The sequence below is a fragment of the Phaenicophaeus curvirostris genome, chromosome 15 (genome assembly GCF_032191515.1).
Source record: "Phaenicophaeus curvirostris isolate KB17595 chromosome 15, BPBGC_Pcur_1.0, whole genome shotgun sequence".
Taxonomy (NCBI): domain Eukaryota; kingdom Metazoa; phylum Chordata; class Aves; order Cuculiformes; family Cuculidae; genus Phaenicophaeus; species Phaenicophaeus curvirostris.
Genome location: NC_091406.1, coordinates 17660331 through 17675756, shown reverse-complemented (window position 1 = coordinate 17675756; position 15426 = coordinate 17660331). Strand labels below are relative to the sequence as shown.

At 45.9% G+C, this 15426-nt stretch overlaps 1 protein-coding gene across 1 annotated transcript in view; it reads right to left on the bottom strand.

Annotated features, from left to right (window-relative positions):
* The window catches only part of CTNNA1 (catenin alpha 1), a 125508-nt gene that overhangs the window by 26135 nt on the left and 83947 nt on the right, over positions 1-15426 (bottom strand). The window contains exon 10 of the mRNA XM_069869624.1: positions 10667-10759. Coding sequence (XP_069725725.1) covers positions 10667-10759 — 93 coding nt within the window. The remainder of the gene's footprint in view (positions 1-10666; positions 10760-15426) is intronic.

Sequence of the window (15426 nt, the reverse complement as noted above, 5' to 3'; positions counted from 1 at the left end):
TGGTCTGATTGATGTGATGAAATATCTACCCATCAATCAAAATTTAGGGATCCAAAGGTTTATGGTGAATCTAAATAACAAATGTCCTGGAATCAAAAAGGGTAAAACAGACACAGCTCCAGCAATCTGCTCTCAGCTTTTATCCTGCTGCTGAGACAGAGAAGATGGTGATACCAAGGGTCAGGGCATCTTCTCCTGCTCTCTCCCAGCTGCCTTGGCTAGTATCAGATAAGAAAACATCCTTTACGCACTGAGACAGGTCAGAATTAATGCCAAGGGAACATATGGCCCCTGTACCTGCGTGATGTATCTCTGGACAGCAGCAGCTGTCTGGACATTAATCTCTGTCAACAGCACAAGTCCAACCTCAGATGCCCACGTTAAGCAACTCTTCACACGTAACAGGAGAGCTGTCACAGACAGAGGCTCCGCAAGCACTCAAGATGCTCAAACAGGGCATCACCACCAAATCCAGATGTAAGAGGCACCAGCTGCACTATCGCCATCCCAACAGGCAGCTTGGCCAACTGAACAGGGGACATTTTTTTGTACATCTCAACAGCAAAACCACATGGCCGAGGCAAACACATTTGAAAAACATGGCCAAGCAGAACTAGTGCTTAAGATCTCGCTTAGAAGCAGACGTGCCTCGTCTATGGAAAGCTGCCAGCAGTGCTGGAGAGGACAGCCTGGTGGGAAACCCAAGGGTACCGAGTTTCAGACAAAACTGCAGCTTAGGAAACCCATACAGGTATGGGAAGAAACTTGAGACAGCAGATGCAGCCCAGCAGCCTGGTTTTTAGCACATACTCTGCCTTCATGTGCAAAGGGGTTCTGACATTACAGTTTAGCCAAGGTGATCAGACCCTTCTCTCTGCCCAATACGTACAGCTTAGCATTTAAGCAGTGTTTTCCTGGACGTGTCCCACACCCTTGCCTGGGGTAATGTCCCAGGGATTACTGGCAGAGTCCTGCAAATGAGCTGTTGGAGTGAATGTGCTCTTACATCAAGCCTGGTATCCAGCACTAAGCCACCGGTCTATTCTCCAGCAGATGCTCAGACAGAAGGATAGGGATACTGGATCTTAAACAGCCTGTGAATGGAGTAGGACTGGAATTCCTTTATCATCTAAAAATGAATGCTTTGGGGGAAGGGGAAGGGACTGATTAAAGCACATTATGGCTTCTCCAAAAAGCCATGAAGCATTGAGCAATTAATGTAAAATATGAGTAACTCTTACAGGAAGGAGACAGAGATAAATATAACTCAAAAAAGAAGAAGAACATGGCCAGACTACCTGAAATTCAGCCGCTTCCATGTAAAACACTTGGCAATTTCAGGGAAATATTCTGTATTTCACGGCTTTTTAAAATGCTGCCAGAGCCCTGTGATCACAATGACTCACTGAAGTTGTACAAAGGGAAGAATCAAACAAGGACATTTTGAGACTATCCAGAAGGAAATGAAGCATGGCAAGAAAACACACTATTTTTATCAGTGCTTTGTTTCATGTAGCAATTGCGGTGTTCAAGTCAGCCCAGCGCTCGATAACATGGTTCCAGCGAGTTACTTGGAGTCGCTCTGCTCCACCTCACAGCTTCCCTTGATAGGAATGGTGGGACTCGATGGTCCTGTGGGTCTTTTTCAACCTAGTGCTTCTGTGATTCCCGTGGCAGCAGCCAGGGCTTGGCAATGCACACCCCAAGATCAGCGAGGCCCAGGGTTCAAAAGACTTGCAACTGATGTCTCAATCTGTACCTCAAATGCTCTCCTCCCATCTCTCATGGGAAGAACGTGTTTGTTTTTTTTTTCCCTACTGAAACCAAAGATGGCACATTGAATTGATAGATTTATACCTTTGCAGGGCTGGACTCTGAGAAGCGAGTGAACCCACTTTCCCTAGAAGCTCTCATAAAAAGCACAGCTATTCCAGGACAGAGAACACCTTAACCTTAAATACACTTTCAGGTAAATTAAAGCCAATGGGATAGCTAGAATTAACTCTTTTAGGCTTAATTGAGGACAATGTCCAGCCTCGTGTTTATAGCACCCCATCTGAAAGAATGATAGAGGCTAGACGAAAGCTCTTATACGTGGTGGTGTTCCTACAGAGAAGAGCTCTCAACAGTTGGTTGGCACAGCCAAAGGAAGAAACATCACTTGGGAGAAGAAAACTCTTACCTCTTTATTCTGCATTGCAACCCCTCCTGCCTCAGTGCAGACAAGGTCTGTAAGCCGTGCAGCTCTGCACTTGTTATTTCTTGCCTCACTCTGTTCGATGGGGACTTTTTGCTCTTTAGAGCAAACTGTTCTTTCTGCAGCTGCTTTAACTTTGCCCTGTTTCCTACAGGAAATCAGTTTAAGGATGCTACTGTGCCACAAGAAGGGTTTTTTCAGTTTCAAAATCTCTAAAACCAACACCCAGTTCTTTCCCCTCTCATTACACACCTTTTCTTTACAACCAAAAATATCTGCTGTTCCTAAGTAACTCGCTTGTTTTTTTTGTTTTTAAATAAAGATCTTCATGTACCAGCTTTCTTGAGGCATTTGGGTAATGAGTTGGAAAGCAACTCTGAGACCTTCAAATCCAGGATACTTTGCCTTTGTAAAAATTAAAAAAGCTAATAAACCAAGCACCATCTCAGCGGAGGGAACCAAGCCCCAGCTGGGATGTGAAAATCGATTTTATTCTGGAGTGGGTGAGAGGGAGCTTTCTAAAGCTGACAGCAGGATCACATTTGCTTTGGGAAGAAGATCCGAGAGTGAGCAGGGGTAGAAGCAGTGATGTGAGCTTTGCCTTTTGGAACAAGCTCCGTGCAAGGCTGAGTGGGAAGAAGCCCCTTATTGACCCTGCCAACACTGGTGAAAGCCCATGCAGGGCTCCTTATTTGCTCTGTTCTATTGCTGCCTCACAGAGCGCTCCCACGCTACATTTGGCATCAGGTTGTGCCAGGGGAGGTTCAGGTTGGATATTACGGAAAATTTCTTTACTGAGAGAGTGGTGAAGCCCTAACAGAGGCTGCAAAGGGCAGGGGTTGAGTCTCCATCCCTGGAAGGGTTCAAAGCCTGTGGACGTAGCACTCTGGGACATGGTTCAGTGGAAGGGTTGGGCTGATGGTTGGACTGGATGAGCTTAGAGGGCTTTTCCAACCTTAACGATTTTATGATATGGAGGGCTGCTTGTAAGGTAGAAGGAAAAGCATGATTCTCAGTTCAACAAGTCAATTCATGGCCTTACCCCCAAGCTGCCCCCCGAGCTGAGCCCAGCCAGGACTCCCCTTGCTCAGACATGTTTGTCTGTATTAAAGAAAGCACAACTCACTTATTGTCAGTCTGGGAGAAGCTGCTCACTATTTAGTTTCACATATGCCAGATGCCAAAGTTACCTCCAGTGTTCACCCTCCTCCTATCTCCTCCGCTGCTCCTAATTGCATTTTGCTCTGAGTAGAAAGAAGGTTTGTAAGCAGGACATTTCAGTCGCTTCCAGATACATCCAACCCCAGGTTCGCATCCACATGTCTCCGCGTGCTAAGCCTCTACGCACTTCAATACAGCAAAAAGCACTTTGCAGACTGTGATGAGCAGAAATGCCCGGAAGCAAGACATACAGAAGATTGTTTTGCACTTTCTCTAGCGATAATGGCAGTGACCAGCAAGTGTACAGAGGCTGATGCACCAAAAGCGGAAGAAAAAGTTTGCTTTGATTTCCGATACTTTGTTCTAATGTATAAAAGGTACTTTGAGCACTTTCCTTTCCTCCAAGTTACGCAGAGAGCGACTGCGGGTGTCTCTGCAGAGATATTTACTGCTGCTGCTACCGCACTACAGTGACCCACAGATACACACTTCCACTGATACTATGATCTCCTCCTGTTTAGCACAAACTAATGACAAAGTATTTACTGTGTATAGATAATTATCCTAACAACTTCTCCACATATGGAAAAAGCATTTCCATTCAGAGCTGAGGACTGATATTATCATACTAGGCAAAGGAAAAACTGCAGCGATTTTGGTGCCATTTGTTTGAGTGCCATTTGTGTTGTTTCATTTTGCATTTCATTGACCTCATCTGAAGTACTGTGACCAGTTCTGGAATCATCAGCATAAGAAGGAGATGGAGCTGCTGGAACAGGCCCAGAGGGCTACAAAGATGATCCGAGGGCTGGAGCAGCTCTGCTATGAAAACAGGCTGAGAGAGTTGGGCTTGTTCAGCCCGGAGAAGAGAAGGCTCCAAGGAGACCTTATAGCAACCTTTCAGTACCTGAAGGGGCTACAAGAAAGCTGAGGAGGGACTGTTCACAAAGGCTTGTGGTGATAGGATGAGGGGCAATGGGGATAAACTGAAAAACTGAACAGATTTAGACTGGCCATAAGGAGGAATTTCTTCACAATGAGGGTGGGGAGGCCCTGGCCCAGGTTGCCCAGGGAAGCTGTGGCTGCTCCATCCCTGGAGGTGTTGAAGGCCAGGTTAGATGGGCCTTGGGCAGCCTGATCCAGTGGGAGGTGTCCCTGCCTATGGCAGAGGGGTTGGAACTGAATGATCTTTAAGGTCCCTTCCAACTCAAACCATTCCATGATTCTGTGACTAAAGAGATGAACCTTTGGGGCTTTCAGGGACTCGGTGTCTCTTCCAGAAGCTGTTACTGCTTTCCACAGATCACACTGCACCTGCGATGAGAACGCAGGGTCCTTACACTTTCACCCACCTCCTTCTAAAGAACTGAATCCCTTTCTCCTACCTTTCCTTCTTTGTATGCACCAGTCACGGCTCAAGTTTCTGCCTCTTTGATGGCCACTCCTGTCCTGTGCTGGCTCTGCTTCCTAGCAAGCCTGCGTGACACAAAACTGCCAGCCATACGCTAAGGTTTTTCATACAAGTATTTCTATTCAATGCCAATAAAATGCTTCAATCACCTATAATTAAAATCTGGAGACAGAGCTGCTTGTTAGTACATTCAAAAAATCTTGTCAGTCTTTCAGAGGGAAGAAAAAAGGGACAATTGTTCAACATTATGTCTTTACTGCAAGAGAAATGAAGTTATCTCCCTCTGCAAAAGCCACCAGGGAACTAGCAGTAACTGGGGACTCGAGGAAGAGAGAAAGCCTTCAGGTCATGTTTGGCTTTGGTTGATCTGAGAGGCTGGGTTGGAGGGATTTTTTTTGTTTCTCTAAGATGCTGCAACTCTTAAACAACTGTTTTTGTGCCATTTGGAACCTCTACATGGGATTCCGTATGCTTCGGTATTTTGTCTGCCTGTGTCAGTAGGTGTGTTCAGCATATGTAACCATCTGCCTCATCAGAAACCTATAGGCAGCAAATTGCTTTCTAGGCTTTTCAAAACCAGAATGTAAGTACGTGGAAAAGTAATTATTAAAGCAAGATGTTAATATGAGAAGAGCCAATATGTTTTTATAAAAAAAAATGTAATTTAATCCAAGAATTATCAGCAGTCTGTTTAATGGGCAACACTGACTTGACTATGGAGGGACGACAAGCTATGCTGAACACGCTGTCTGTGCTAAGGCAGGTAGGGAGGAAGCGTGGAGGGACAAAGCCACTGCCTGGAGCTCTTCCAAGGCATCTAAAGAGGGTGAACTATGTGAGAAAGGCAAACAGCATCAGCTCAGAGTGAGCTCTGCCTCACAGATGGGAGAACAGGTCCTGCATGTCCACACCAGGGAGGTGCAAGTCATAGAATCACAGAATGTCCTGAGTTGGAAGGGACCCACAAGGATCACCAAGTCCAACTCCTGTCCCTGCACAGGACAATCCCAACATTCACACCACGTGGCTGATGGCGTTAGCCAAATGCTTCCGGAATATTGTCAGGCTCGGCACTGTGACTGCTTCCCTGGGAGTTTTTCCAGGGCTCCACCACCCTCTGGGGGAAGAACCTTCTCCTAATGTCCAACCTAACCCTCCCCTGGCATCTTCCTGCCATTCCCTTGGGTCCTAACAGTGGTCACCAAGAGAAGAGCTCAGCGCTTGCTCTTCCTCCACCCCTTGTGAGGACGCTGTAGCCCACGACGAGATCTCCCCTCAGTTTCCTCTTCTCCAGGCTGAACACACAGAGTGACTTCAACCTCTCCTCATATGACTTTCCCTCCACCAACTTTGTGGCCTCCTCTGGACACCCGCCTACGCCGTTCCTGCAACCCACTTCCCAGGGGACGATCAGGGCAGCGTGCTCCAGCTTTTGCCAACAAACACCCATCCTGAGGGAAATTCTAATCCACAGTTATTTTTCTAAAACCCCCAGTCTAACTGCAATTTGGTGAGAAGTCTAGAGATGAACTTCACAGATACTCTAAAGAATGAGAAAGTCAACACATAGCCAGTAAACGCAGCTGCAAGTGACAGCAGACTGTCACATCAAAAGGCTGGAGCGATGTTCTTCCCTTTCAAGAGCTGCACTGGGGCATTTTCACTCTCGCTTTCTAAACACCTACAGCTTGTATGATCAGAAACACTCCTATGGTTAAGTTCTCCTCTCAGACATCTTTAATTCAAAATGCTGTTACAAAACAGCTTTCGCAGGCTCCCAAAGCTCGTACTTCTTGGAAACAGAACTCAGAAGTCAGAGTTGTGAGTAAGGATCCAGGTTTTCGAGTAGAGATAAACAAAATCTTTCACTAATTTACTGTTGGCAAGCTCTGTGTTTAGTAAGAAGGCAAAGAAAACTTCCCCCTCGCACTCTGCTAGGCAAACAGAGGCACCGGCAACCATTCCAAGCGTTTCACAGCAGTACTTTTCCACTTCCATTATGAAAGAGATCTTAAGCATTTTATTTAAAACATGTAATGTGATGGAGGACTTTCAGCCTGGAGAAGAGGAGACCAAGGGGAGACCTCATGGCAGTTTACTGCTTCCTCACAAGGGGAAGAGGAGGAGCAGGCACTAAGCTCTTCTCTCTGGTGACCAATAACAGGACCCAAGGGAATGGCAGGAAGATGCCAGGGGAGGGTTAGGTTGAACATTAGGAGAAGGTTCTTCCCTCCACAGTGGTGGAGCCCTGGAACAGCTCCCAGGGAAGCATTCACAGTGCCGAGCCTGACAACATCCCAGAAGCATTTGGCCAACACCGTCAGCCCCACGGCATGAGTGCTGGGATTGTCCTGTACAGGGACAGCGGTTGGACTTGGTGATCCTTGTGGGTCCCTTCCACCTCAAGACATTCTACGATTCTATGACCTTAACTGCCCACAGAAAGGCCTGTTTCTCCCACCACCTGGCAAGGCAAGAAGCTACAGGACTGCAGATAACTCCTGCCAGATGCTAGACAAAGGGGTTTCATGTTGATGTCTTACAGCAATGTGTATCCTCAAAACCAAAGAATTCAGGCAGGCTTGTAAGTCAATTTTTTTTGTGAAGAAAAGCACCAGTGATGCCCTACCACTGCTTCACGCCTGCCCTGTGACCCCATCTCACAGAAGTCGCCCACCAAGCCGGCAGCAGCGTGCACAGCTCTTCCTAGCAGTTCCTCCTGCACCATCAAAAGGGAGCTCTGAATATCATGTTAATTCTTCAACATTACATTAATTCCTGCATTAATTGGCTGGGGACTCACAAAGAGGAAGGCTGCTGTTACTCTTGGGGAAGAGTCAATTTCCAGTAACAGCCACGCTAAAGGATTTAATTGTTTGCTTTCGTAGAGACTCTTCAAGTGAAGAAGAATTCAATTTCCAACCTTGAGAAAGTCTGAACCCGTAGGTGATGCTGGCAATGAAGACTTCTCGACTGCACCGACAAAACTTCCAAGTTGTCCCTAACCAGCAGGAAGGGGTGCATGCTCCTCACTCCCACTGCTGCCTCAAAAAGGTGAGTTATGGCAAGGAACAGAGTAACCGCGCTATTTGAGATACAGCTTTCATAATTAACTCCACAGATTGATTTCTGCAGAAGTAATTCTTTAACCAGGAATTCCCTTCTCCCAGAATGGCCTCTACTCAGCTAAGCTATTTAAGAGGTTACCTGGGGACTTACTTCAGTACATTAAATTTCAGTTTCATCCTTTCAACTACAGCAATACCGCGAATTAAATTTCATACATCATATTTCTGTGTGATATTGATATATTCACTTGAGTTTCAGAGACCATTGTAATTACTGATTGACTTGACTCATTCTGAATCCAGCATCTTCCTGGAAAAATACCATCTCAGCAAAAAACACAACAAAAAAAAAGCACAGCAAATGTTGGATTAAATCTGCACTTTATGCCTAATTTACATATTTGCTCAGCACAGTCACCTTAAAGGACTCAAGAAGCAGCTGCAAATCTCATCAGGAGTAAATTGCAAAATAAACAGATAACTCATAGAATCATGGAAGGGTTTGGGGTGGAAGGGACCTTAAAACCCATTCTTTTCAACCCCCTGCGATGGACAGGGACACCTCCCACTGGATCAGGGGCTCCAAGCCCCATCCAACCTGGCCTTGAACACCTCCAGGGATGGGGCAGCCACCACGGCTCTGGGCAGCCTGGGCCAGGGCCTCCCCATCCTCACAGCAAAACATTTCTTCCCAAGATCTCATCTTAATCTCCGCTCCTGCAGCTTAAATTGTCTTAAAAAAAGAAACAAACCCTCACTATGCTGTTCTTTATGTCTAGAAGCATTTAAACAGCATAGAGACCGTTCCATAACGTGGTCAAGGAGGACGACAGTGTGCTGGATCGCTTAGACTGGCATCAGACAAACTTCTGCTTTTTAGGAGAAAACACAGATGCCACCAGTAAAACAGTCGAGACAAGTGTCCCTAATTAGCTCTCAGGATTCACAACATGTTTAAATACTCTTGGAGCATTAACGAATCAACCAGAGAACATGTAATGTAATATAAAAACACTCTCCCAAGTGCTATGAACAGCAATAGTGTCATTTACTAATCTCTTGGTGACGACCCTGGAATTAAGGCAGGACTGTGTAGCAGAACATCTGAACTGCAGGCGTGGAGTTCAGATATGTGACCTCTGCAAAGCCAAAACCCTTCTCCATTTATAGATAATCAAAGCTTCCGATGCCTGTTAAATGTATTATCCATAATCCCTGAAGGCAAAGGTTAACAACTGCACTTCAGTAGATGGGACTGCAGTTTGCTGACTGGTGAGCGCAGCTGTTAATTATTTCATGGTGTTTATTATGTCACGGTGTTTATTTTATAAAGGAGAACATTCATACAAACAAGCAGTTGTTGGAAAAGCAGAGATAGAAGAGTTTGAAATACACAGATTCAGCAGTGGGGAGGGGAAAACACCCCCACAGATTTGGACAACTACCAAAAACATTTAGATTCAAAGAAAACCTAACTTTAAGATGATTATTTTCATAAACATCAGCACTGCTTTGGAACAACATGTGTTAGACACCAATACGGAGATAACAGAAAAGAATTACAGCCAGTCTAGTTGGTTACTTTAGGAAAGAGCAGCCCTTACACCAGATAAGATGCATTTTTAAAAGCTTTCTCTTCCACATGCTTTACTCCAACTGTAAAAATTGACCTTTGGTTCTAACAAGCCATACACACCACTTGCCCCAGATGTGGAAGGTAAAGAATTACGCAGTCAGCGCAGTTGATGCACTGGCCCCAGGGTCTCACCTAGGACCAGGAACCACACAAGTCCACCCTAGGATGATAAAAGGCCTGCTAGATAATCTTTAATGTTTTATGTCCGAATGCCTACCTTTACCTCTAAGAGCATTGTAACTTAGAAGTAACAGACAAGGCAAAATCATCCTGCTCTTCACACCATCTTCACCTCTTCCCTCAGAATTCCCCTCTGGCTGAGGCAGGTACAGGTGAACACCTCTCTTTCCCTTTTGACTGGTTTTAAAAGGACCAATACATACAGGAAAACCCAAGCAAATTCCAGTTAATCATCAATCAGGGCAATGCACCTCATTTTCATAAAATGCCATTTGACCCATTTTTTGAGTACGTGTCTTCCATTAGCTTCCCATTACGGACACCAGCTTATTCCTATGTTTTAGATACGAGTTTCCTATTGCTTTAAAAATGTAAATTACAAGAACTGACAGCGCACTGCAGTCTTCAGGGCTTCTATGCAAGTATAAAGTTGTTGACCTTTAAAACATCAGGGCTGTCAAAACGGAACAGGATGGTCTAGTGCTTAAAGGAACTTAATTTCCTTGTTTCCATTAAAAACCTATTAATTAAAATGTAGTCTCAGCCAGGTTCAAACTCCTCACGTACAGCCAGCTTCCTCTGAGTCTACTTTATCAAGATTTTTTTTTGCATATTTATATTTGACTCAGGCAAAAAGTAATGTATCTGTAATTCCTCTTACAGCCCGCGCAGGAGCAGTGGCAGCGCCTTCACAAGACACCTTCCTGCAACATGAATGCACACAGTGAGCCAGAGAAGCTTCACTGTTTCCTGTCTTGCACGTTATTAGAACACCCCAGCAAAAAGAAATGGAATCATTAGTTAAAAGGACCCATTTGTGTCACTAATTCATCATGTATTTTAACGTTTCTAAGTTGGATGTGTGCACTGCATTTCATTCCCTACGTGTATCAAGGAGAAGTCACCTCCTGCAGGGAGTTCACAGCCAGCCACGGACAGGCCAGACCAGGTACTAAGAAGGACCAGTTGCCCAGCTACGAGGGTACGTTCCAAGTTCTTATGTTCTTCCTTACCTGAGGACACAGGGCTTCGAGCTGGCTGGCTGACATGCGGACCAATTTCACACCTTCTTCGTTGTTCGAGATGGAACAGGCCAAGTTGGCCACCTGAGGTGGGAGAGAACACAACACAACTGTCAGAACTGGGCTTCATCTTTCTCTGTCAGAAACTTTCTACCCACCTCTAGCAGCGATCAGTAACCCATCAAAAAATAAAAGAAGTTCATATTTGTTCAGTTCTAACCAATTGGGAAACCACTAATGACATCTGTTCCTTTTCTAGCTATATAATCAGAACACCTCGGATATAAACATATAACAGTTATACATCCCTCTCCATAAGAAGGACACGGAGCTGTTGGAACAGGTCCAGAGGAGGACTATAAAGATGATCAGAGGACTGGAGCACCTCCCATACGAGGACAGGCCGAGAGAGTTGGGGTTGTTCAGCCTGAAGAAGAAAACACTCCAAGAAGACATTAAGAGCAACCTTCCAGTACCTGAAGAGGCTACAAGAAAGCTGGGGGAAGGACTGTTCACAAAGGCTTGTGGTGATAGGACGAGGGGCAATGGCTTTAAACTGGAGAGGGGCAGATTTAGACTAGACATAAGGAGGAATTTCTTCACTTTGAGAGTGGTGAGACACTGGCCCAGGTTACCAAGGGAACTTGTGGCTGCTCCATCCCTGGAGGTGTTCAAGGCCAGGTTGGATGGGACCTTGGGCAACCTGATCCAGTGGGAGATGTCCCTGCCCATGGCAGAGGGGCTGGAACTGGATAATCTTGAAGGTCCCAAAACTATTTTATGTACATCCCACTGCATGCCAGCCCAGAACCTGGAGGTTCACCAAGCTGTTCACCCACGTGGGTGGCACAGGGGCGTCACAGAGCTCCAGCAGTTTTGCTGAGGCCGCCCAGAGCACACCGCAGCGACAGCAGGGGGTGTTTGAATGTGTTGGCCGAAACTATGCGATGCACTTCTTATCTGGTCAAAGGATTGCAGTATCAGGCACATGTGTCCCCAGCCTTCCACTCTTTAAGGTCCACCCACCATATTCCAAAACTCGACTAGCATCTCCTTCGCTAAAACTTCCCTCCACAACCTTGACCTGCTGCACAGCAGCCCCCGTAACTAGGTCATCTTGAACCAGAGGAGCTTCTGTAAACACCAGCCTTTTAAGAGCACATGGGAAGGGGACAGCCCACATTTTTTGGCTAATTGAAGATATTCCTCCTATCAGAGCTTCTCCCAGGGGAAGGAAGTCTGAAGTGAGTTAAATTTCCTAGTTGACAGGTGAATGACAAGCATGTTATTCTGAGCCATTTGAACGCAAAAAGCTGTAAAAATAGCACAAAGTGAACTGAGATGAACACCGAGTACTGTCCTTCCAGAGACACAGCAGCCTGCAAACCCTCCAGTAAGCGTGCAATAGAAGTGTCATTGCAAGCCAGCAGATGATCAGCAACACCAGTAAAGATTTCCCCATACCCTTTTCTCTACAGGCTGGGGAAATTCCATTCTCCCTTTAATTAAACTGCCCTGTGCATTCCTATCCAAGTGATTTTGAAGCAGCATCTGCAGCTGTACGTACGATTTTTCCTCTCCCCAAGCCATTTCTTTATGAGGGCTGCTCCCAATCAGAATACGTTGCTGCCCCACAAACCGTTAACCACATATCAACATTCTTTGCCCCACAGAATCATACAATAGTTTGGGTCGGAAGAGACCTTTAAGATCATCTAGTTCCAACGCCCCTGCCACAGGCAGGGACATCTCCCACTGGATCACGCTGCCCATCCCGTCCCTGGAGGTGTTCAAGGCCAGGCTGGATGAGGCTTTCAGCAACCTGATCCAGTGGGAGGTGTCCCTGCCCACAACAAGGGGCTGGAACTGGATGGGCTGCAAGGCCCCTTCCAACTCATTCTTAATTCCATGATACTTCAATAGTGTTTTCCATCAATCTCATCGTTAATTTGGGGGTCCAAAACCCAAGTTCCCATTGCAAAGCACACAGTCTCTCCCTCCCTCCAGTTCCAAATCAAGTTAGAGAGGGTATAAAGCCGTGGGCTGTCAAGAGGAGAAGGATGTTTCCAGCACTCAACCACCAAGTAAACAGATGCAACAGCATATATTTGGACGAAAACAAACTGAAATTGAGAAAAAAGACTATGCAGCATCAACACATGACATACAAAACACTGCCAGTTTTCAGAATATTGGTGTCTTACTCTTCAACTCTCTTTCCCACTAGCCTTCACTGACAAGACCTACAAGTTGGGAGGGGGAGTTGCAGAAAGCCTTCAGCTCATGGCATGGCCATGCAGCTCAGCCAAGGCTCTTTGCTCCTTCCTTTCTGTTACCACATTTACTTTGGTCTCCAGCTCGGTTCCTCCACACAGCACCACCACCAAACAGCTGCACTCTCGATAACACCCTATCAAAAAGGGATTTTGGTTTGAACATAGGTTTCTAGATTTGCCATCTCCTTAATCCCTAGCTCACAGCAAGCTGCAGTGTATTATGCTTCTGTTTAGAGGGTCCAAAAAAACATCAAAAGACAATAAGGTACCATGATTTAAAAGTCAAATAAAGATTTTTGCTGCTGTTCTAAGCACAGGTCATATTTTTAAGAAACACCAATTTGCCAATATTTTTTATGGTCCATATTTTCACGTCATCCCTGCCTCCGCGGCAGCAGTTACCATCTCTAGGAGCGAGGAGAACACAAAGCTCGATTGAGTAGCAGCTGAATAAAAGCGTCATTGAAGCACCACAAAATCAGCCTCTCCGATATCTGGAGATGTTGTGCTCTCTCTCAAGCCAAGTGTGATGAATCAAGCGCACAGAAACCCCGCTCTTTCCGAATACAGAGAGGCAAAGAAGTTTATAATTGAGTGTCCCCGCCATGGTATGATGAAATTTTGCTTTTTTGCACAGTCATTTTTCTTCTGAATACCTCACTGATGGCAATTCTTCTTTAGAAATTGCCCGACTGGGGCTGCCAACCTTTATGAAAGAAGCGTGTGTGCTTCCCTGACTGAGGGTCTTTGGCAGTTTAAGACAATCCAACTGTTGGCTGCCACCTCCCATCCTACTGCTGCATCGCCAAATCTCAACACTTCATTTCAGCGCGCCTGTCCAAGAGACAGCTATTCCCTTTGGCAGATTAGTTCCTCTGCCAGCTTAGCACGCAAACTTCCCAAACGAGTTGCAGAACATCACAGTGAAGCGAGGATGCGGCAGCAGCGGAGACGGCGTCAGAGCACTGCAGGACACGGCTCTAAATTCATGGCAATCCAGCACCAGTGGGAAGACCTTGTCAAACTATTGGAAAACACTCAAACGCCTCTTAAAGCTGGTAATTTAAGAAAAGCTATGTCAACTCATTGAGCACGTTGTAAATGACATTACAATGAGGAACTTTAAAATGTCATTAATTATCAGGTTCTCTATAGCATGAATATAGCATGAGTTGCACGAACCAGCTGAGCCAGACGGTTCTGTGATTAAGAAATTTGATTTTAAAGGTATCTGAAAGAACCTATCATCAATAACTCCTGTGCAATATTTGACACATAACCTCCCACTCCTCTGCCTCCGGAGAGGCCACGGTACTGCTGGCAGTCATCTGACAGGTATACATATTCCATAGGATTTTGCAGCCAAGATGAAGATCAGCTATGGCCAAATTTGTTTTAAAGCACGCACAGCACCAGGAAATCATGCATTTTAAAGCTTTCAAATAAAAGAGAGCACCTCAAGCAAACAAAAATTCCCCTTAAATCAAATGTAAATGAAACAGCTACTCCGTGTCTCCAACAACGTAGCTGACTGACACAGTAAGTGGTCAGGCTTGATTTAGAAAGAACACTTGTGCTTGAGAGCAAAATAGCAATTGAATTCCTACTGCATTTGTTCATTCTTACCATTCAACATCATCAAGCCCCTTTACATAAGCACTACTGGCACAGGCAGCAACAGAGACAAAAAATTGCAAATAATGTAATCAGCCATAATGAGCAATCTCTTGAAAAAAGTTAAAAATACATGGGGAGTGAAGACAGACGAGAGAAACGAGATCGATGCAGAGCAGAGACACCTCTTGCAGCACTGACAGGCCCATGGAAAAGCATCTTTTGGCTGCAATATCAGGGCTCTCGGTTTGTGACGTACACAGCCCTGTCCCAGAAACATCTCCCTGCATACCAAAAGGCAGGGTGGACCCAGAGCCCCCACTGAGGGCGGGATGAAGGAGTTAAATGTTCCTCCAGGGACAGAGGCAGTGAGCCTTTCCATGGAGTGTCATCTCCAGAAAACGAACTAAGGAACCATGCCAGGTATAGCTCAAACCTGGACAACCTGTGCTGGGAATCACAGAATCACAGAACAGTTTGGGTTGGAAGGGACCTCAAAGATCATTCAGTTCCAACCCTCCTGCCACCGGATCAGGGGCTCCAAGCCCCATCCAACTGGCCTTGAACACCTCCAGGGATGGGGCAGCCACAGCTTCCCTGGGTGACCTGTGCCAGCGCCTTACCACTCTCCAGTTAACATCCATTGCCCCCAATCTCATCACTACAAGCCTTCATGAACAGTCCCTCCCCAGCTTTCTTGTGGCCCCTTCAGGTATTGGAAGGTCACTATAAGATCTCCTTGGAGCCTTGTCCTCTCCAAGGAGAGGACAACCCCAAGTCTCCCAGCCTGTCCTCGTATGGGAGGTGGTCCAGCCCTCGGATCATCTTTGTAGCCTCCTCTGCACCTGTTCCAACAGCTCC